The 22,873-nt window shown below is 37.2% G+C and overlaps 1 protein-coding gene across 3 annotated transcripts in view; it reads left to right on the forward strand.

Moving 5' to 3' along the window:
* Window positions 1–1,471: 1,471 nt before the first annotated feature.
* zcchc2 (zinc finger, CCHC domain containing 2) overlaps window positions 1,472–22,873 on the forward strand; it is a 61,870-nt gene continuing 40,468 nt past the window's right edge. The window contains exons 1-3 of one of the 3 annotated variants that reach the window (XM_088919366.1): window positions 1,472–2,438; window positions 16,134–16,248; window positions 17,110–17,186. In XM_088919366.1, coding sequence (XP_088775492.1) covers window positions 1,650–2,438; window positions 16,134–16,248; window positions 17,110–17,186 — 981 coding nt within the window. In that variant the 5' untranslated portion in view covers window positions 1,472–1,649. The remainder of the gene's footprint in view (window positions 2,439–16,133; window positions 16,249–17,109; window positions 17,187–22,873) is intronic. The other 2 variants (XM_088919367.1, XM_088919365.1) reach the window with 2 other exon arrangements.

Here is a 22,873-nt window from a genome sequence, read left to right on the forward strand (position 1 = left end):
AACAACCAATTAAAGTTCATAAAGGAAGCAACCATCAGGTGACACTATGGAACAGATATTGAAGCAAACTTGTTTAACTCACAAATTAGGATGCACCTGTTATTAAAGACTTTTTAAAACTAAGAGTTTTTAAAACTACCTAACTTTTGTGGAACATGATTCACTTAGGTCATTTAGAGACCTACATAATTAGATTGGTGCTATAAACAACAAAACACTGTAAGTACAATTACACTCTCCTGGTTGTTATTCTTTAGTTCTTGGCTTAGTAGAAAATGGCTGTGTCTGTATTGTCTGATGTTTATTGTTACATCTGAAGTGCACACAGGCAGTAGGTTTGTAACTGTACACATGTCCCTGCGTGTATAAGCCACCTATGTTTTCATCATTGTGATATCTCTACTACCATTCCTTCATCAGGTCTCAGACACATCACAGATGATCAATTATACATCATAGACAACATCAGAGACTTTAACTACACATTTGCATTTAAGCATGTAATTATCTAATGGTGAATTAAAAAGAGTCTTTGTAAAATAAACTATCTAGATCTAGATATGGATGTACAAATCTTTATCATAAGAAGATACAATGTGAAATTGTTAGTGAGCAGCAGGAGCTACTTTTAATTAACATTTTTTGTATTTTTGTTAATTCTAAAATTGTTAGTAATTTGCTTTATTTGCAAACTTTGTTTTCCATAGTTCTATGCTAGCTATAAAAATGTTTAAAAATTTACTTTATCACTCTGGTTAAGAAAAAAAGTGTGAAAATGATACACTTAAACCATTACACTGTTTCAATTGAAATGTCTGAAGCAAATATTAATTCGTCAACCAGATGCAGCCTTAAACCCTAACGAAGATTGTTTCGTTTTCAACTATGCATGTCAAAAACAAGCCTTTTATACAGGTGTTGTGATTCTAGCATAGTTAACTTTATTTAGTGTTTTTTTAAATTATTATAAGTAAAGAAATATGGGTTCTTCCAAATGGCATTAAAGGTCAAGCAAGACCAATTTAATCTCCTGGTGTATTTTAGAGACCTACTTTAATTTTCAGGCCTGTGATATCTGTCTGTGCCGTGTTGCATAAAATAAGATAAAACTGTACGATTTAACGCAGTAGAAGACCGCCTAATCATAAAATCCCAGTTTAAGTAAATTTCAAGTATATGGCTTTTATGCAGGAAGTTTACGAGGATAGATTTCTACATAAAACTAATTGTGCGAATTTATTGTTCGCTTCATTCATTATTAATATACATGTAAAGCTGAATATATTTTTAATCAAGGCTGTCGAATTCCACACTACTGTAGGTGGAGAGGAGATAAACTCTTTGTTTACTTCAAAAAAGCTACAGTAGGTGGTGGCAACGCAATTCAGACCCTGTTGTTTAGGACCCAGTGGTGTAAGGGGAGAGGGGAGGAGTACGCATTGATTGACAAGACTTGGCGAAAGCAGTAGCAGGCGCCACAGAGCTAGAGAACTACAGCCATAACGCCGAGTGTCACTGTGATTATTACAAATACAGTATAAAACTTTACCGTCACTTCTGCGTCACAAAACAACGAGAAATACGAGTAAACGATGTCTTTCTAGCCTTGATCTCCGCTCATTGCTGTTCTGTTCCTTGCAGAGCTGATAATGCTTGAAATGAAGCTGCCCATGAAAACGGCGGAGGAAGGAGGAGACGATACGGCCGAGGACGAGCAGGAGCAAACCGATTACAATCTCCATATTCCTACTTCGGTCTCCCAGACGGCTTCCAACAGGTTTGCCGCTTCCCCGAGAGGACTGGGCTACCCTCTTGACTTGGATAAAGAGACTGTGTTCGAGTGGTTCGGTTTGTACCTGAGTCCGTCCAAGCGAATCGAGTTAATGTGCGGTCTGCTTCATATGTGCCAGCCGCTAGAGCTACGCTTTCTGGGTTCCTGTCTGGAGAATCTTGCTCGGAAAGATTTCCATATCCTAAGGGACTCTGAAATAAGAGCAAATAATCCCAACGATCTGGGCCTTTTGACAGACGTTTCTGACCCTGTCATTCGGTCCAAACTGCTGGTCTGTCTGTCTCTTTTGGGTTCGGAAAACCGAGAGTGCGCGGGGATACTATTTCGTATATTGAGCCATGTGGATTCTGCCTTGTACTTCAAGAACTATGGCTTTGCTGTCTCTTCGTGTACGGACCCTCAACATTTCCAAATCCATCCTTCGTGCGTGGACGGACAAGAGATGGGGGGATCAGCGCAGGGCTGTGGGCCTCCAGTGGAAGCTGGGGCCGGTCCCCTAGAGCAGCTGGCTCTGCTTTTTACTATGGCCTCCCTGCACCCGGCGTTCCCTTTTCACCAGAGAGAGACTGTCAGAGTGCAACTGGAAAAAGTGGAGGCAGCGATCGAGGAAGAGAGGCAACACTACCAGCACAGTAGCAACGCCATGGTAAAAATAAAAATGTGGTCTAAAAATACCTTAGTGCCACGGTACACTAAATATTCACCAATGATCGTTTCACAGTGCACCTATGCGTTCCAGTGCTAAATTTCTGGCCATTTTATTTTATTGGTATGGTATTGCCATGGTATTTTATTTACACGAATAACGCATTAAGGCGATAAAATAAAATAACTGTCACAGCAAATGTTTCATTAATAGTTTAATTACATTTTAATTCTGTATCATTACTGTCTCTGCCTCCTTTTGAAGAGCATTTTGGTGAAACAAGATTCTTGAACATTTGGCTGATTTATATTACAATGCTCATACTTAATTTGGAGGCTAATTTTAACATAATAGACATAGTTGCAAAGGTTTGTGGTAGGCCTTATGCTCCATTCTAAATATGTACGACGTGTTTTATTGAATGTCTGCACAATTACAAGTGTCCGCAGGTGTTTGTCTGACGTGCCTGTGTAATTTGTGAAAATTGTGCACTAATGTCGAACGTGACTGCTACCTTGCTGTAGCAGAAAAACTGGCATGTTGAATGGAGGGAGTTCCTAGCCCTGATCAGTATTCATGTCTGGTGATCTTGAAAGCTGCCCACGAAAAGCCATTTGATATAGACTACTTTTTTCTAGCACTTTATATTTAAATTCGCGTTGTGCAGAGAAAGGATGGAAGACTTAAAACGAGTTCTGTGTTGTTATAGATCCTTTTAATTATGTATCCTTTTTTTAAAATCAAAGAGGCTGTTTGCCACTAGGTGTCGTATCGGCTTCCTTCTTGACAGACCGCTGGCTACTCAAAAGTAGCTGTAACGTTTAATGTCTGCGCGACTAGTAGGAATAGGGTAGTGGGTAGGTCAGGCACAGGCGATTTCCTCATGAGCACCAAAGTGGAAGGTTTGATATTTACACGACTTTGTCACAGAGGGGGCACGGACATAGCCGGAAGTGTGTCCAGCGTTTCCCTAGTGTTGAGTGTTCTCAGCTCCGGGAAACGAAACCTAGGAAAATGAAAGCTTTCAAATATGGTAATGTAGGTCACACATGGTGCCACGAATGCTCCGCTTTTAAAAAGCGAGACATTTTGTTATATCAAGTTAGTTTAAGGAATCTATTATGTAATGCTCCTTGCTGACCTGCAGAAAACATTTCTTACAACAGCTCATTCGTCTTCGCTTTGACCTTACCAAACATTATGCAAGTGAAAATGGCAAAGGGCAAATATAGCTTACCAGCAGCTAGCTTTGCTTAATTTCTTTTTGGAGCTGGAGCGGAGGAATTGATATCAAAATACATAAGGCTTATTAACATATTGGGGGGGGAAACCCATACAGCTCTAGAGCTTTCTGTGTTCATGCTTGATTTAAAAATCATTGACAGTTTTTCTGCATTGTTTAATCTTATCTAACATGAATCATAGCAAAATGTCAAACATTAATTTTAATAGTCCCTTCTTGTATTGACTTGATTTACATAGCACTAAACAGTTGGTGGAATGCTAATTGGATATATAAAAAATATTAAACCCCGTTGTTATTACTTAAAACTAATGTTCATGTGCACTTTATTTTTTTTTAAACAAAATAGATTCAAAATAGATCAGTTGAGAAGTGTTTTGGGTGCTGATCTCCTTATACTAGTTGCACATTCTACTGTAATTGTTTTGCAGTTAAGCTATTCCAGAAAAAAATGGGCTTCTGTAACAGCATCTCGTACCTGAATTAGAGGAACTTTGATGATGTATAATGCAAAAGTATTATAGGCTAGCTTTGCGTCTCACTAATGGTTTCCCTTTCCTGCTAATCAGCCCTGCAGTTTTTTTCAGAAACTAGCAAAACAGCTTTGATGCCAAGAACAAATGTAAGAAGCATTATTTCATAACACTAGTTACAACAATAAATCAAAAATTACATCTCTCCAATAATTTGGTTAGTGTTGGAGTACATTCTTGGATTTCTTATTTGAAGATTTCACTTAAGTTAATGCTAAATGTATGTTTGAGACGAGTAAGCTTTTATTTCTTTCTGAAAATGTATTGGTGGCGGGTGAAGAGATTATAAATAAGCACAACTTGACAACAACAGTTAAGGTGTACGTATTTCTAGGATTGAGTTAAGTGTTCTACCATCTGGATATTTGGTTGTATTGATAATCTATTAGTTACATGAAGGTCTTCTCTGCTTTCAGTTTGGTAGCAGTATATAATGACCATACAAGTGTGAAGTTTTACAGTTCTGAAAATTGTGACTTAGCTATAAAGAAATCTCTCTCTCCTGAATGTTCTGGGAGTCCAATTAATGTATAGAAGAAAACGTAAGCATCTGATAGTACCATGACTGAGCTACTGCTCAAGTGAGTATATGGGGCTTAACATGATCTTACATGCTAGCAGTCCATAACAGCCCTTACTAGCGTAACCTTAAACAGCTAGTAACACAACTGTTTGTGATACCATTGGTATCACAGAGGTTGTTACCTTACCTTTGCCATCTCTCCATTTTTCTTTCGGATATTGTGCTGTTGTCACATGCAAAAATGCACAGGTTTGACTTGTAATTTCTCAGTCTCTCCCAAGTGTATTGATTTTCCTGTATTTTATTTCTATACCTGACACTGTTCTTTTACGATTATTCTTTTGAATTGGCACATGGTTTCAGGCTGATCCATTTTAATTTCTCCACCTTTTAGAGTACAACAATCAGCTTCCGAGAGCTTGCAGCACCTACATTCCTTCAGTTTTGGTTCAATACAATGTGACACATGTGGCTTTTGTGGAGGGTTTGAAATTGAATGCAGACTTTCAAGGACTGGAAAAAATGCTACTTGGTAAGAATTGAGGGGTAAATTCGGTCATTCCTGACATATTGGAGCAACTAATACCCCAGTTTGATTGGGGTATTAGGTGTCACAATTTGTCACGGAATGGCACATTTCATATCGTCATAAAATATTAAAGCCCCAGGCCCTTACAGTACAGGTGGTTTTCTGCTCGTAGCTGACAGCTGACCCCAACCCAAGCTGTGAATTCTAAGCTTGGCAACAAATCTAAATCTGGCCCCAAGCTGAGAGAGTGTGTATAAGATGTGTGTATTGGGGCTTGTCAGTTTCATCATTGCATTTATCGCTATTGTCAAGTGTCAGCAATCAGGGAGTCAGCACCATCGGCATGTAAAACTGCAGAGCACATAGCTGATCGGTTGTAATTATTCATTAGGTTATTGTCTTGAACGCTGTAAGAAGTTGTTCCTCGACATGATCAATCTTTACAGAGTAAGAGAAAAATGATTGCTCACAAAGTTGAGTAATTATAATTGTCTACTAATAATTTTTAGATCATTGTCTTGATTTGTAATGTACTAAGCTAATACAATTTGGGCCCTTCCTCTATTTTTTGAAACTGAGAAGAACTTAAATCACTATCCTGCATTTCAGGAAAGAAAGTTTTCATTGGCAAATTAAACCAGGTGCTATGATTTGACACAAGAAACAAGGTTTAAAGTTTTTCAGAATTTAATTATAACTGCAGAAGTCGTATTGTATTGTATTAGTCCTGGTGCTCTCCTTGTGAAATGAATAATTTAGCAAATCACCTGGTTATTTGATCACAGTGGAATTGTTCCATTCCTTTAGAAACTGTTGATTTAATGATGACATATTAAACCTAGTGGAATAGTGTTCTCCAAGACCAGAGCTGGAGATTTGCGTAATCAATAATGATAGGAAATTAGCTAAGAGGTGGATTGATGACAGTCATTGTAGAGAACTGCTACAGAGTAACTTCAGTCTATTATTGAGTATGAACATTACAGAATGTGTCCCGCTTTAACATAAGTACAGTAAAGTGGTATTAATACAGGCTAGTAACTGAGTCAGACAGTACTTTAAAATTAACATTGTAGTCATAGTAAGGTGATCCTGGGTTCGATTCGATCTCAGGGCATCTGGCTGTTCTTCTCGTGTTGGTATGGGTTTTGTGCTAGTGGCTTAGTTTTCCATCCTCTGCCCAAAGGTATGCAGGTTCGAGTTGATGTTTTGTCTGAATTGGACAAACTCTACTTTGTCCAATTCAGAGGCAGATGCGGTTTAAGGAGAATTAATACGTGGATGGTTTGATCCAATAACTAGCAGTGGGGCTTGGGGTCACAGAGCAATAAAACCAAATGAGCTCGGTGGGGTTTAAAGGCCTATTTTTCATTTATATCTGTTCCAATGTCCTGAGTACTTGGACATAACAGCATTGAGCCCACGTGTCATTGCAAGTGGCATCAGGTTCATGGCTTTTACCCTCTAGCTATTAAAGTATGCTTGTCTCTTTTTAGCTGTGCTCAGGATATCCAAGTCTCTTACTGAATTACAGTATGTGCTCTAATTAATAAATGTGTTTTTTGTACATACATAAAAGAAACCATCAGTACTAATAGTATTGCAGTCAAAATGTTTGACAGACAATCTTATGTATTAGAGTTTTGGGCCCTTGAGAGCTGTTTTAGTAAGGTGTAGAAAAAACACGCAGGGTTTCCTCACAGCTGAATCATATGGTCACAGACAAATACTGTGTCCCTTCATCGCTTGCCACTTAATTTTCCAAAGTGAAAAAAGGCGTACAGTATATAAGACAAGCCTCAATGAGAGCAAAATAAGAAACGGGGCCTTAATAGCAAAAAGAACACAATGATGGCTTGATGCAAGCAGAAAATGGCAAATAATGCCTTTCAAGCACAAAACTCTTCCTCAGGAAGGATCATGGGTATCTTACATCTCTGATGAATCTTATATAATACCAGTTGTGGTCAAATGTCTTGTTCAGGATAATATTGTTTATATCAATAATAAGATAGCTAGTTAGGTACTGTACTAGCTTTTGAACTGTTAGATAGCTAGGTTGGGGGGGGGGGGGTTACCACTTGGCCAGAGCTTTTTCCTGTGGGAATCTGACACAAATGCCGCTGTAGAGAAATAATCTAGCAAAGCAGTGTTCCGGTTAGGTTAACTGGTAAATTGTGCTTATAGTAGTAAATATAACCTGAATTTATCAGCATGAGTGCTGTGATCAAGAAAGATGAAAAATCTAGAAACACTGTTTGAATTGCTTCGTCCTCATGATTATTCATGCCAATTTTGGAGTTAACTGGAAAAACATTTGTACATCATCAGCAATTTAACGTTTAATCAGTTTTTTTAATTATAGTGCCCGAATTTATTACGCAGGATGTCAGTGTTTGAACATTTCTATCCTATTTAGTATGGATAAATGCTGGAAAATATTGTTTACCTCCTACACTAAGGATGTTGGACATATAGTACAATCTGAGAGCAGGGTGCTGGTTTGTTTGTCTGTTGTGGCTGGAGCACTCGGAACCCTTGCCAGGATTCAGTTTGCACCTTGTCTGAGCCTGCAAAGCCCAGGTTCACTTATATTAATGGAATAGTTTCTCAAACACAGCTCTGCTTGTGGTTCTCTGGCCCTGTTCAATCACCCCTGCGTGATATGGTCACAAGTTTGACAAGTATATGTATTTGCACGGAATTCCTGGGAAAAATAAATGATGCTGCAAGACCCGTAAACGCACTTCCTCCAAACTTTGCAGCAACAACAGCAATTAAACCATCATTGATTGTACTGAAACTGCACCTAGTGGGTTTGTATATGGTCTCAAAGGGACATTTTTGAACAGTAAAAAGGGCCTTGCCTCTCTTCTATAGAGAGGAAATGAAAATTAATGATGTGTGCTTCAGGAGAAGTGGAAAAATCGATATTTCTTTTATAAAAATAATTGGAATGCCGAGATGTCTGATGTCTACAAGAAGTGCATGTTGCCATAGGACAATAATATTTGTAGATGTGAGCTTATTGTTGTTTTTATATCTGATGTCTAGCAAATAGTGTTTCTCAATTATGGTATTTTTCTTGTCAGCCTTGCCTTTTGGTGATTCCATTTCCCAGTTAAAACCTCTAAAGCTCTTAAAACAAGGCACATTGCTAATTGCTTATCAGAGCTGTTGAGTGCTTGTCTTATCCATCTTGAGCAAAGTTTACAGGTGATGCTTATTACTAATCCCAGACCCTTTATAGCTTGTATTTCCATCAGATACTTTGTTCTTTAAAAAACTATTCATAATAAAGTCATGAAACAACAAATGACATTTTAACCAGAAAATACATGACACGTCTATTTACATGTAACTTTACATGTAAAGTTTACGACACATTCCCCAGATCTAAAAGATCACCCAATATTACACATTGTTACCCTAAAAGTATAGTAAACCTTGGTATTCTTGAAGCTTAGGTACCACAAAGATGACTTTGCTAATGCAGGACTTAAGCTTTTGGGGAAAACAGGGTATGGTTCCATTGGTTTCAAAACAAGCATTTCCATAGTAATATGTTTGTTTTACCTGTTAACTGTTTCAGAAATAGTGTTAGTATTTATGTGTAGTAAGTATTTTTAATGCAAATGAATATCGTAAACTTAAAACAAAGCATATAGTTCAAATTATGCAATTTATTTGATCATCCATTTATTATGATATAGTTCGCCTTTTTTTGTATTCTTGGTAGAACGCATTTACTTTTTACATTTAGTTTTTTAGTGCTATGATAAATGTAGCTTAATAGGCTGTAATAAAGTTAATAATAACTGACAAGAAAGTAAGTGTACAGCATTACACATACCGTAAAAATGGAGACCTCTTGCTCACGGGGGCAGGACATAAAAGACAGTTTGGTGGCTTCTACTGGGTGGAGGTGGAGAGTGGGGATAGAGAGGCATCCCTTGCCTTGCTCTCTTCCCAGTCAACCAACTCACTCTTGTTGATATGGTTTGTCTGCTTCTCTTTCTTCTCGTTTCATTTGTTATGCTTTTCCGTGAGGCGTGAGAGAACCGAGACTATGATAACTTAGGGTACCAATTTGTTTTATTCAACATTTCTTTTACGTCTCAGCACAACACTCACATATAGCCTTCGCTCTCATAACAGGTTTACACGCAACACACAACAAGATATATCTAATGCTTTTCCTGCAGCAACTTAATAACAAAAGCATAAGCCGTAGCGCACTTTGACAATATCGTGTTAACGCCTTGTTAATCATGTTATGCCTTTACCACAGAGACTCCATGCAGATTGAATGAGATAGATTCTCGAGCTGAAGATGTAGAAGTGGGTCCCTGCATTTACTTTCCTGCAGCTCAGCTCGTGAATAGGCAAATTTAGTCTGTGAAAGGATACAGTGGTCATTAATTATTTAGCATGAATAAGCAAAATCATGAATGAACAACTGAGATTGAGATTTGACTGTACTTTATTGTCAAAATCACATGATCGCGATATGATAAGTGGCCCGTTTCACTTAGAATAGTAGTTCAATTTGGCACAATACAAGTAAGGACAGTGCAAATGTTCAGTTGTTCCTTCCTATCAGTTCACGCTTAACCACCAGGGAATACGCTATTCTTATTTTTTTAGTAACTCCTGGAGAAGCACTTGCAACATCTTTTGATGATGCAATGTTTAAAATAAGGAGGATGTTCAAAGATATACTGAGAACTCAAATGAAGAAAGCATTTTTGCTTTGTTCTTACAGCAGAAATCAAGTATAAATAGTTTTGTGTGGTGAAGATATGGAAAACAAGTCTTTGTACAGCAAGGGTGATTATATAGAATTGCCACTTAATATCAGTTTATATCATTGTCAGTGGCTGAATTATGTTGTTTTCAGCTGAGCAGATTTATATAGTGTATAATAACTGAGACTGGAAATAATCATAGTTAATAATGTTAACATTCTTCTAGTACCTGGAGGGTAATAAGTACATTTGTGTAAATTGGCATCTATTGAAGAGACAGTGCTAATTGTATGTGAAAGAACATATGTCATTGTAAAAAAGCACAAATGCAAAGTACTATAAACAGTTTTGTAGGCCTGCGTAGGTTTTGCTTAGATAATTAATGGTGTACTGTACATGGCTTTCTTGAACTACATTTAAATTAAATCTTGCAAATGCAAATAGTATTGACACACATGTTCTATACTCTTTTTCAGTAAAGGCAGTTTGACATTTCAGAGTAAGATGGTAATCAAATGCCCATCTTGGCTTATGCTGGGATATAATTTTACAACATTTTAATAGGATTTATCCCAGTAAGGTATATGTCAAGTTCAGTTTTAATTGAACAGTAGCAGTTTAAATCTGTGATCCAGTTCCAGTTCCAGTAGTTCATTGCAGACATTTGGATATTAAATGCCACACAACAGCTTAAGTTAAAAAGGTTGAGGCAGGTGTAGAGATTTAAAGTTCAAATCAGTTTTCTGGGTCTTAAATTAGAATATGAAAAGTTTTTTTTTTAAATAATGTGGTTCACATGGCTGTCTTTGTTGATGTGGCAGCAGAGGTCCAGTTTAGCTGGAATGAGGGTTTTCTGTATTTTCTCTTCAGTCTCTCACTTTTTTGCAGCCAGAACCTGATGAAACTACTCTACCTTTGTAGAGTCTCTTCACTGCAGTCTCTGAGTACAATGCAGTGTACCAACGCAGGGATTCCATTCTTTCAAATTTGCGTGTTAGACAAATCCCTGTTGGGAGAAACTTATATTACTATAAGTAATATATAGGAATACATGAATGTGGCTCTGTAAAGAGTCGTATTAGTGCCCATGTATGTACAGTATTGCACTCAAATGAATGGCCATACCTGTACTGAACGTTGTACAATGAAAGCATAAACATTTATGGACATTTACTTGTGCTCAATAAAAAATTAATAAACGCTTACCTTGGAATGGTGAAATGGACTATAAAAGGTAATTAATATCAGTAAAGAATAATGTCATTATCTTGAGATAATATTCACAACACATATTGTTCTGTTTACATACCTTTAAATGGCTTTAATGTGCTTGATAGCGGAAGTAGGGATACTGGAACAGTGCCCCCTGTAGAGCCAGATGGAGAAGTCTATCGGGTGGATTTTCACAGCTCTTAATACTAGCATGTTGACTCTTCCGAATAGAACTTTGCACTAAACACTTGATTTCCCAGTCACTGTTAAGGGATTATGCTAATCTCTTAAAATAATGGGACGTGAGTGCGCATACACTCACTTCAAAACCATCCGACAGTAAGGAGGACAACGCAAAACTCGGCCTGGCCTATGTCCCTGGCTTTTGGTGCCTCAAAAATTGATACAAGCTTGGTTCTGCCAACAAGAAATGAATATATATTCCTTAATTAATTGACATCTTTTACATATTGCATTGTAAAAAAAATCGAGGTGATTTACAACAAGGGACTCTGTTCAAAATCCTCAAAGGCATTGACAGTGTTAACCTATTGGACTTCTTTAGATACACTGTGCAAGTGGATGAGGTCCTCATATAAATTACTGAAAACCAAATGAACTAGATGGACCAAAAGGCCTCCTTTTGTTTGCAAACATTGTTCTTCTTCCCTAAATCATTTTTTCATATCGGTGCTTAAAATAATAAACCCTTGGTGCATATGCTAATTTTAATATCTGTGTTAATCAGATTTTTTATGAAATAGTTATGTTATGATCCAATACATTGTTTCAATAAACATGGGATTCTGTTTGGACAAGGCTTTGTAGATCTACTGTACATCACAGATTTCAAGTCTTATTAAAGCACAAAGAATAGCTTTACTTTTTGTAGTTTAATACAGTATTTTTAAGGTCTTGTGGCTAAGTGATTTAAGTGTTTTTGAGCTTCCAATACAGCCAGATGTTTTGCTGGCATTCACCCTGACCGATCGCTTCATTTTCAACCAGTAAAATGGTGTTTGAAATCGTCCCTAATGGGTGTTTACTTATAAGCAGAAATGAACCTTGTTTTATTATAATGCCATTATTGATTGTTTTCACACAGCATTATAAAAAGAGGACTTCATGGGCACACATAAATTGCACATACTGTACTTAGGGTTCCTTGATAAAACACAGTAAAGATTATTAAGGATGATACTTCACACCCCGATATGATGTGCAATTCATGGATTGTGTGTCATGATGCACTCTCTGAAACCAATGCGCAGTATATCCCAAGTATAGAAATGTAAAATATATAAGGGCTAAGTAGTTCCATCAGAAAATTATAGCTAATTATAAATTACAGTGGCTATAAAAAAGGATTCACCCCTTTGGCATTTTTCACATGATTAATTAAGAGAAAGCTTTAGAGTTTTTTATTTGACATTACAGAGTATTTTATGTTGATTGTTAATAAGAATTCCTGAATAAATCAATTTTGATTCCATGACATAAGAAAATAAAATGTGAATAGTGCTAAAGGGGATACTTTTTATAGCCACTGTCGATCTTTAGTTTCAATTACTCATTCAATAACTGATTTTGTAGCCCACAGTTGAAGTTAAAACCATGTCACAACCAAAGATTAATCTTAATGATTATGACATTCATATTAATAATACCAGTAACAAATCATTATTGTAAGAAAAAAGTCATATTCCCAAACTGCTTAGTGGCTAATCACATTTCATTAAAGTAAATTAATGTTTACTGACCTGTGTTCAGATATTGCTGGTTCCTATTTCTGTACCTTAAAGTTCATTTCACTCAGGTATGTCAGAGAATTTTCAGAAATGTCAAAAATTCTTATTCACACAATCAATTGAGATGCCTCAAAAAAAATCTCACATTGCGATCATATTTATGCATTGATTTTTTTTTCTTATAGATAGGTATCAGTGTTACCACATTACTATCTGATCTATTCGTACTTCTAACTTGTAAGCTACTCAAGTTTAAAATTATCCACACTTTTGCAGTCATAAGTCCACACATAAACTTAAACTTCATGCAGGGTACCATTTATTTAAAAACTGGGTTCCTCATTAGACTGTAAAGTGACTAATTCACAAACTTTCTGCTCACTTAGGTTGCTCCTTTTTATGACATTCATACACAGCAGATGCATGCAATACAAAACACAAAGATTATATGTGCAAGTATTTTGTTACTTATTAGGTTCTCCCGTGTTATTTTTGCTTGCTTTAGGAAGAACCATTATCTTAAAAGTAATGGGATTGTAGTTTGTTAGGCTATAACATGGTTTATGCAAGCATGGTGGTTTTTATACAGAGAACATAAAGGACATAAATTAGAATTGCTTTAAAATGGGATGAGACAGTTCAAACAGCTGTTTTGTTTAGTATGAATCCAAGAATGTATAACTCTGTAAAGGCTGATCATTTTAAAACATGCAAGTTAATGTTACGTAGGAACTGTAGTGCTATTACTGCATTACTTTAGTGAGTGAATTCTTCTGATGTGGAGGAAAGTCCAGACTGAAAACTTAATGGGTAGTGTTGAGTTATTAAAAAAAATCGAGTTTGCTCCTTTTAACTGTTGTAACTGTGTGAATATTTCACTCCCTCACTGAATAGCCTGAAAAAAACAAATGCCTTATCATATTGTATTGTTTACAAAAGTCTAAATGTAAAAGCTCTTTTAATGTGATGGTTCGCATTATTATTGTGACTGAAGATCTCTTGAACACGACTACGCCTGGAGCTTCCTGCATCCATTTGTTGCTAGGAAAATTGGCAAATCTGCAAAAACTTGAATAAATAACCTCTGGTTGCAGATGGCTGATGCCAAAAGGTCTTCCCTGTTGTATTGCAGTGCCAGGAAGTATTGCCTTTTGTGTACCGTTTTTTTTATGTATATCTACACATTTGGATGAGTATGTTGTGTTTTAAAGCCAGCTATTTTAATGGATTCAAATCAACATTGTTATGTAGTCATACCCAGTTTTCAGGTGCTTCAGAGCAGCAAAATCAATTTTCTTTTAATTAAGAAACTTCTATGCAAATATATTTATAAAAACAAACAAAATTGATGTAATACAGCTATATTGACCTGTTAACTTGGATTTAGACTGCGGGATATAATATAGCCAGTCTGAGCTATCAAGATATAGTCAGGACTGAGTTATCATGAGATAATGTCAGATATTTTCACTTCTTATGTTGGACTATGTCATGATAAGACACATCAAATTTGTGTATCTTTACTGATATACATCTTATCTTGTAATAATTCTAATATGTAACATACCACACTTAATAAGCATTACACTTACAAAAAGCCACACAGACCAAACAATAAAATTTTTCTTTTCCTGGGATAAAAGTTAATCAGTTGAGGACAAGGTCACTTTTGCATGCTGCTTGAAGTTTAATCTTAACTTTTTTGTGTACTTTGTGCCGATAACTGCATGTGCACCAGTTAATTCTCTCTTTGATATCCTTTTTCTGCGTAACGGAAAGAGTCTTCTTACTTTTGAGGGTTAATAATTAAATAAAAAAAGAGGCCAGGCTTGTTTTATGGAACTCCTGAACTGAGGTCTCTATGCTTTAACCCTTTATCAAACTTAGCCACAAAAATTTGTGTGGATTTGTTCATTTCATTATGGAACGTTGTGCAGCACAGTGGCAGAGAGGTTAGCATCGCTGCCTTGCAGTGCTGTGGCCCTGTGTTCAGTTTCAGATCTGGGTGTTGTCTGTGTGGAGTCTGCGTGTTCTTCCCATGTTTATGTGGGTTTCCTCCAAGTGATCCAGATCCCACAGTCCAAAATCATACTACTAGGTTTAATTGGCTTCTGGGAAAACTGGCGCTGGTGTGAGTGTGTGCATGTTTGTGTCTGTGTGTGCCCTGTAATGGACTGGCGTCCTGTCAAGGGTGTACCTGGTTTGCTCTCATTGCTTGCCGAGATAGGCTCTGGCATCTGTTCAACCCTGAATTGGATGAAGTGGTTAGAAGATGGATAGATAATGGAACACCAAACAACTGTTTATCCTAAAGTACATTACTTTTTCATTAAGTACCTGTTTGAAAATCCTTGTTCTTTCTTGTACCAAGTGCACATCTAGAGCACAAAAAAACTCTTAACTTCCTGGCATTTTCTCCTCTCACACAAATTTGTGTTTAAGCATACTCCTATTACTGCTGGTCCTCGGTTCAGGTTTTGATATGTATTGAACAGAATTTGAAAACGATGTGTGAAGCACAAAAAATGTGCTCTCCAATGTGCTAACAGCATCATGCAGCCTATACTATTACAAATCTCCTTGCATTATTACTAAAGGTGCTAAGCTTTTAGTAAGCTTATAGTTCCACTTTATTTACAGTTTAGTGCACTTTAGTCATACTGTTGATAAACGAATAATCTTATTTCAAAGAAACTGTCACTTGAAGATCATTGTAAGTCAGCTGGGGTAATTAACCATGATGTTTAGGATGACAGTATGGAATGAACTGTTGACTCCCTGGTGTTCAGTTAAATTCAGATTGTAAAATGTAGTTTTTGCACGCCAATACAAATCTTTTAAGGCAGGAACACTTAGTATATGTATTGCCAGCAGTTATGTGTTTTTCACGTGTCCTCAGACAACAGGAGGGTTTGTCTTCATGTGTACATGTTAACTAAAATATTTTACTTTCATCAAAATTTCAAATAAAACTTGTCTGATTCTTTTTAGAATGTCTGAAACTGTGGGGCAGCAGCTTCACAAGCATGTCCTCGGCATTTTACGATACCACAATGAATGTGAATTAGATGTGTGCTTTTGTTTTTCTTTTTGCTTATGGTCATGTCATTGCATCCTTTTTTTATTTACTCCCTTTTTTTGTCCTTTTCTTGGTTGCAGCAGAGGAAAGTTCCAAAAAATGATTACCTCTCCCCAAGCACTGAGAGCAGCTTGTTTGACAGAGCACAGTCACCTCACGGAAACCAGCCTGTTTCCAGGAAAACACAGAGGGAAGGTAAGACATGGAATACTGTGTAAATCTTGCTCCCCCAGTCCTCTATTTTTGATGTTGAAACACCATTGGTCCTCGAAGACATAGACAGATGGACCATAAATGTACAACAAGATCAGATAAATGTACAAAAATCAGAATTATGGTTTTCTATGCATATAGATAGTAAATGACTATTACTTTAAATTTACATGGAGCAAAACCTTCAACTCAATTTTATTTAATTTAGAATCACATTTTTTCTTATACACACCCAATTTTGGGGGTTCACAGTTATAAACTGCCATAGCATAACTGAACAAGGAAGTGTAGACAAGACACTTTTGATCCACCTACTCATTCATCTTTTAAAACTCAATAATAATAATAATAATAATAATAATAATAATAATAATAATAAAGCCTTTCCAGACACTCCACTAAAAGTGCTTCACAGGCAGTGGGGACTCCCTTTCACAACCACCAATGTTATATCACTCACTTGGATGACAGCTGCGACAGCAGCCAAAATACGCAAAGTACACTCACCACCCATCGGCTGTCAGTGGGGAGGAGAACGAAGTAATGAAGCCAATTAATTAATGAATATTATTAGGAGGCCATGATTGATAAAGACCAGGAGAAAATTTGGCTAATGCCCAGGGTAACCCCTGAAATTACGCATTATCAGAGAAAGTAAGATAAAGAATCACTATGAAATTTAAATTCTGACCTAATCTGAAATATCTCTGATGTTTGTGAAAAATTAATACATATAATTGATGGCATAGTATTATTTTTCTAAAGACATTTCTGTTGCACTCTTAAAACCTCTAATTTATGCCTGTCATTGCCATTTACAAAACTTTGCTTTTTGTTACCCAGCAGTTCACATAGAGAAGATTGTGCTAAAAGGAGCACAAAGGAGTAGGACAGACAGATGCTTGGAGTATACCTTTGAGGTATGTTTACTTTTATGTGGAAATCTTTACAATGTTACCCATTATCCGTTAATTGGGTGAGAAAATCGTTTTGCTCTAATTTCTAAAATCTTTCTGTTGTAGCTTGAGTAGTTCAGTTCATTATTCTTTTAGCTAAAATGAAATGCCTACTGTTCTATTTAGACAAAGTGATTAAGTATCATTTTGCAATGTTTTCTGTTATGTGAGATTTTATACGTAATTGTTTTTACAAGCTTTAATTTGTTCTTGTATGCATGCTGTTAAGTCTCCTTGTAACAGAACAAGGCATGAAGTTCCAGATGCACAATACTGTCTGTTCCTTAGTATTCTGTACTACAAGATATTTTACTATTGCGTTTTATTATTTGCAGACGACATGCAGTAATGTACTAAAATTAATAAAAATACATATTGGGTTTCAGGCATTCTTTTAACAGCATGATACCATATTGAACATGTTACAAGCTGTAGGCACTATAGATCTGTGTTTTATATGTTTGTATATCATGATTAAAAAGAAGGCACATGATGAATAAAATCAGTATGCAAACAGCCATTGTCCTGTGATGGGCTATCATTTGCTGTTGACAGCTATACTTAGCGTATATCTACATGTACATAGTAAATATTGTGCCTTTTTGAGGTTAATTATGGATGGTACTTTTAAAAATATATACTGGTATTTCAGGATGTATTTTTTAAGTTTTATGAGGATGAAAAAGTTTTTTTTTTACATAACCTGTCCTAATTGGTTGTTGGATTGGTAAGATAGAAGGACAGGCACATTTCAGTGTTCATGTCAATACCTGACTTCTGGTAGTCTCTCATTATAATAATCAGACTAGTCCTACATCCAATCCAGAATCAGTTTATACTTTGTATAAGTCATCTGTGAGAACATGAGATAGACCATCTGAATGCATCACTGCACATTTGCATACCATCCTGAGCCACATCAAAAAAAAGCGTTTAATCTGATTTATGGTGCACAGGTTACATAGTGGAGGAGAGGACTACTTCAGCTCCACAAAAATGCATTTTGTATCACCTTGTGCATAGCCTGTGCCGAATGTGTGGGCTCATTGTAGCAAGTGTATTCAGTACGTTTCCACATATTTTTCAAATATGAAAGACACACCATGACCTTTGTTGTAAACATCCGGTAGTGCATGGGTTGACAGCTTGTGTATGGAAACTTTGGCAGGCTCTCTGTGGCCTTTTGCCAAAACAATAGCGAGTTCTTTGACACAATCTTAGTTACAGCTGGAAAAAGAACACATAAAAATTAGCAGTTCGCTGCAGTGTTTGGAGTTGTTCTTCAATAAAAAAGCACAAGGTGATCTGAGATGCTGCCTGTACTTTAGTCCTCTCTGTTCCAGACACGTTTTCTGTCCACAATATTGCCAAGTGTTGTCAAGCACCTTTTAATTGAAGCTGTTGCTTTTCTGAATATACTTTGTATTTCAGAGTCGCGGCAGCACCTGTGATGGTGGTCATGTTTGTAGCTAGAAATTGATCTTTGGTGCTAATTTGGTATACTGTCCCTGTCTTCCACATTTTCTTTCTAATAATAATTTAGTTTTTAAAACTGTTTAGTGATTGTTTTTTTGTTTTTCTTTCGCTTTAGTAGTAGGAAAGGGAGATATTCCTTGCTTTGCTTTCCTTGGTGAGCAGATTCTTGGTTTTCTGCCGTGTAACTGTAGAGGAGCCCCAAGGCTAATCAGTCCCCACGACACATGTGCCTATTCCATGCAATTAGTACAAAGCCCAAAGGTAGGGATGAGCCCTGGAGACAACGAGGAGTCTGTTGGTTTTAATTTGTGGCAGATTTAGTCGGCAGGGTAGCCTTTGTGGTAGGATTCTGTGTTTAATACCAGTAGAAAGAGCTGGTATGGGTACTTATTTGAGAGTGCAAATGGGACTGCCATACAGTTTTCATTGGAGAGCTACAGCTTGCTTGCCAAGTCTGACCACAGGCAGTTTTATTCTCATCTGTTTCATTGCTGAGTTATAGGGGAGGGAAAATTGACTTTATACGCTTATGTTTTTTAACGTTGAACTGTCAGGATTCCAACTGATCAATTGTTAATCAGTTGCATCAGCACGGAAGGAGAGAGGAGTGCAGTTTTTTGTTTCACATTGCCAGTTACCTAGCACCCATATTAGAGAGTTAGCATTGATTGGGGGAGTGATGTCTCAGTTGTCGGCAGTAGTGCAAGGTCTTAAGTAGCTGGCATGACCAGGGGCCTGCAGTTGCGCTATACACCCTGGGCATGTCAAGACCTTCCTGGTGATGGTCAGCCAATTGCATGACTGCTTGTCATAGTCAATTAATGAAATGACCCATTCAGACTGTTGACAGCTGAACCTTATAAGACCTCAAGAAATAGGATTTGAGAGCTTTACTAAGGGGTGAGGCTGCACTAAATTCAAAGTTGAATTGTTACAGGATTCTGTTTAGTTCAGGATCGTTTTAGAGCATCTTTAGGACTTTTGGTCCACTACAATTTTAATCTAGATTAAAAGATGTCTCATAATGGCACTCTTTTTCTCAGATGTGACTCCAATTCATCCACGTCTTCAGCTTGTATGTGCCAGATGTGTTGAGTTGACCCTATAGGTTTTAACAATAAGGCTCGTAGACCTACTCATCCACCTGCAGCTCCCCTTTTCCATAGGTCTTAAAGAGTCGGGTGCTGAACAGGACTGGTTAGCTGCAACAACAAGGTATCTTTGCTCTCCTTTCACCACAGTGCCCAAGCAATGCAGAGAGGATTGTGCAGAATCAGTCAGTAGCCAGTAATTCCTTTGTATTGTTAGTTCTGCATATTGCATGTTATCCCATTTTCTGCTTGCTGGCTACAGATAATGCAGTGACAAGTAAGTATGGAAATGCTTTGAAATTAAATATGGTCTTGAACATAAGATTTCTAATATTTTGTTTAGGGAGTGGGAATACATTTCATTAACAAAATTAAAAAAACAATTGCATGTCGTTTCTGAGAGTTCTGAGCACACAAGGATACACTCTCTGAACCCTTCATTTTCTTGTAGTGCGGTTCATAACTTCCCAGTTGCCTTTGTTCCTCTCATTAATTCATGCTATTCATTTTGTCTTGTTTTCCCAACATTGTACTTTATCTAAGTGCCTAAAAGGGATGCTCAATTAAGAGACATGCATTATGCAAAATATAATTTAGAACTGTACAGACTTTGGAAAAACCTTATTTCCAGACTTTTGGAGCACTGCCTACTGCACCCTACTTTACTAATGGTGGCCCAGTAACCCCACCCTGTGTTGAAAAAACACAACTTTTAAACAAAAAAAACTATCTGCAAGCCCTGCACTCAACACAGCAGCAACAAACAGACTATTTGCTGAGCTCAGTTGTACCCCTTCATAGGCATAGTGTCGCCAAAATGTATTTCTGAATGTGAGTCTAAGATGTCCAACGTGTATACTTGAAATCTTTATTTGTTGGATCTAACAATGGCTGAAATACATTTTATAAAATGGAAAAAAAAAGTCGTGTATATACTCATTTCTACTATATATATTAAGAATGGACACCATGGTGGTGCAATGCTTAGCATGTGATTAGCATTGCTGCCACAGAGAGTTGGGGCCCTGGGTTCAATTTCTGGGGTGCTACCTGTGTGGAGTTTTTATGTTCTCCCTGTGTTCACATGAGTTTCCGCCGGTTTCCTCCCACAGTCCCACGATATGCTGGTAGGTTAATTGGCTTCTGGGAAAATTGGCCCAGGTGTGAGTGTGTGTTTGTGTCTGTGTGTGCCCTGCTGTGGACTGACATCCTGTCCAGGGTGTCTTATGCCTTGTGCACATTGCTTGCCATGATAAGCTTCAGCTCTTCTGTGACCCCATATTGGATAAACTGGTTAGGAAATGGATATATTAGTTTATATTATATAATATATATTATGTTTGTACTTATATTATATAAATATATTCGTAAAAAAGTAATAATGACTTTTTGCTTTATTTTCCATAAAGAAGTAAAAGTAGTACATAAAAAAGTAAAAGACAGGCTCAAAACAGTGGAAAAACTTTTTTTTTTCTGTACAGCTCCTTGATTCAAGTTCTGGCTATTGTAATGAATTTAAGTCACAAATCTAAGTGCTCCACAAAATCGGTTTCCTCACAGAGGAGATTATAACGGAAAGTCATAATAGTTAAGTGACAGACTGGGAACTACAAGATGTTCAAGGTGCCTCTGGCAGGGTGCTGAATAACTTTGCCCATATTATTGCATCCACCATATAAGAAGAAAGAAACAGAGCTAGGTTTATTTACATACTGCATCCATATCCATGCAATATAACTGCCATACCCTGAAGAAGGCAATGAAGTCTTCGTGGTAAATGGGTTTTTGAAGTGAAGTCAGCATCGGTGCTCTTAACTAATAAGGCCTTGGATTACATTGTGTTGACATAGGCTGAAAAACCAGGGTTTGCTTTCCCTCTTTGGGAGGAAGCTGTAACTGATAGCCGTGCCAGGATGTTTCACAGATCCAGTAGAGAGGCTTCAACTGTTGCTGGGAGTACAGTGTGGCACTCCTCCAAAGCTGAAAATGAATTGCAGCATTCATATAAATAAAGCAATGCCTGCAGCGGCAATATTGAGATGCTGGATTTACTTTACAGCAGCATTTAGTGTAAATGACTCTTCCCTGGCAGTGAAGTGGGACTGATTGGTGGGTCGTCTAATGCTGAGACATTGTTCTGCTGGAGCAATGCCTACATTTTCTTGGGGTGTATGTCATACAAGCAGTGTCTTTCTTTCCAGGTGATGGGTGATACTATGAAGGATATCAAAGTGATTTCATGTAATGTAATACATTCTCATAAGAAAAATAAGTTATGAACATCTTGGACCTCCATGCATGCATTGTAAGATAAGATAACTTTATTAGCCATATACAATTTCTTGCATTAGGAATTTGTCTTTTTGCATACCCCAGCTTGCTCTCCATGAGACACGCAGACAGAGTGAGAAGCTTGGGGTCAGAGCGCAGGGTCAGCCATTTATACGGTGCCCCTGGAGCAGGGTTAAGGACCTTGCTCAGGGGCCCAACGGAGTAGGATTCCTCTGCCGGCCGGGGGATTTGAACCGGCAACCTTCCAGCCACAGGCGCAGATCCTAAGCCACAGTGCCACCGCTCAGCCCATATAATAAAATATTTTGAATTTTTTTAATGCACTAAGTATTGGTTAGATGCATTTTTACAACATGACAGTTGTGATTAGGAGATCAGAGATTTTTTTTCATCTTTACACTGGTAAATAACATAGATAAAGATTACCATTAGACTTATAACTAGGTTGTATTTTGCCAGAGCAGTCCTGATGGAGAACTAAATTCAACGTACATTGCTTAATGTGTGCATTCAAGAGGATAATCTTAGTTAATGATGATCATTTCTTCATATAATTTTGCATATTTGTAAGGTTAGGATAATCCCATCAATTCATTAACATTTTTAGCAAACATGAAGAGATAATGACGAACATCACGGAGGCACAGTGGTTAGCATGCTGCCTCACAGCCAGGCAAGCCTGTTGTTCTTCTAGTTATAGTTACTGTTCAGGAAGTAGCTTTTGCCATTGATACTGCTGATTCTGCAGGTAGCATCTGGGGAAATAGATACACATTTGTGTATCCTGATCAG

The sequence above is a fragment of the Atractosteus spatula genome, chromosome 6, assembly GCF_055471065.1.
Source record: "Atractosteus spatula isolate fAtrSpa1 chromosome 6, fAtrSpa1.hap1, whole genome shotgun sequence".
In the NCBI taxonomy this organism is placed as follows: Eukaryota; Metazoa; Chordata; class Actinopteri; order Semionotiformes; family Lepisosteidae; genus Atractosteus; species Atractosteus spatula.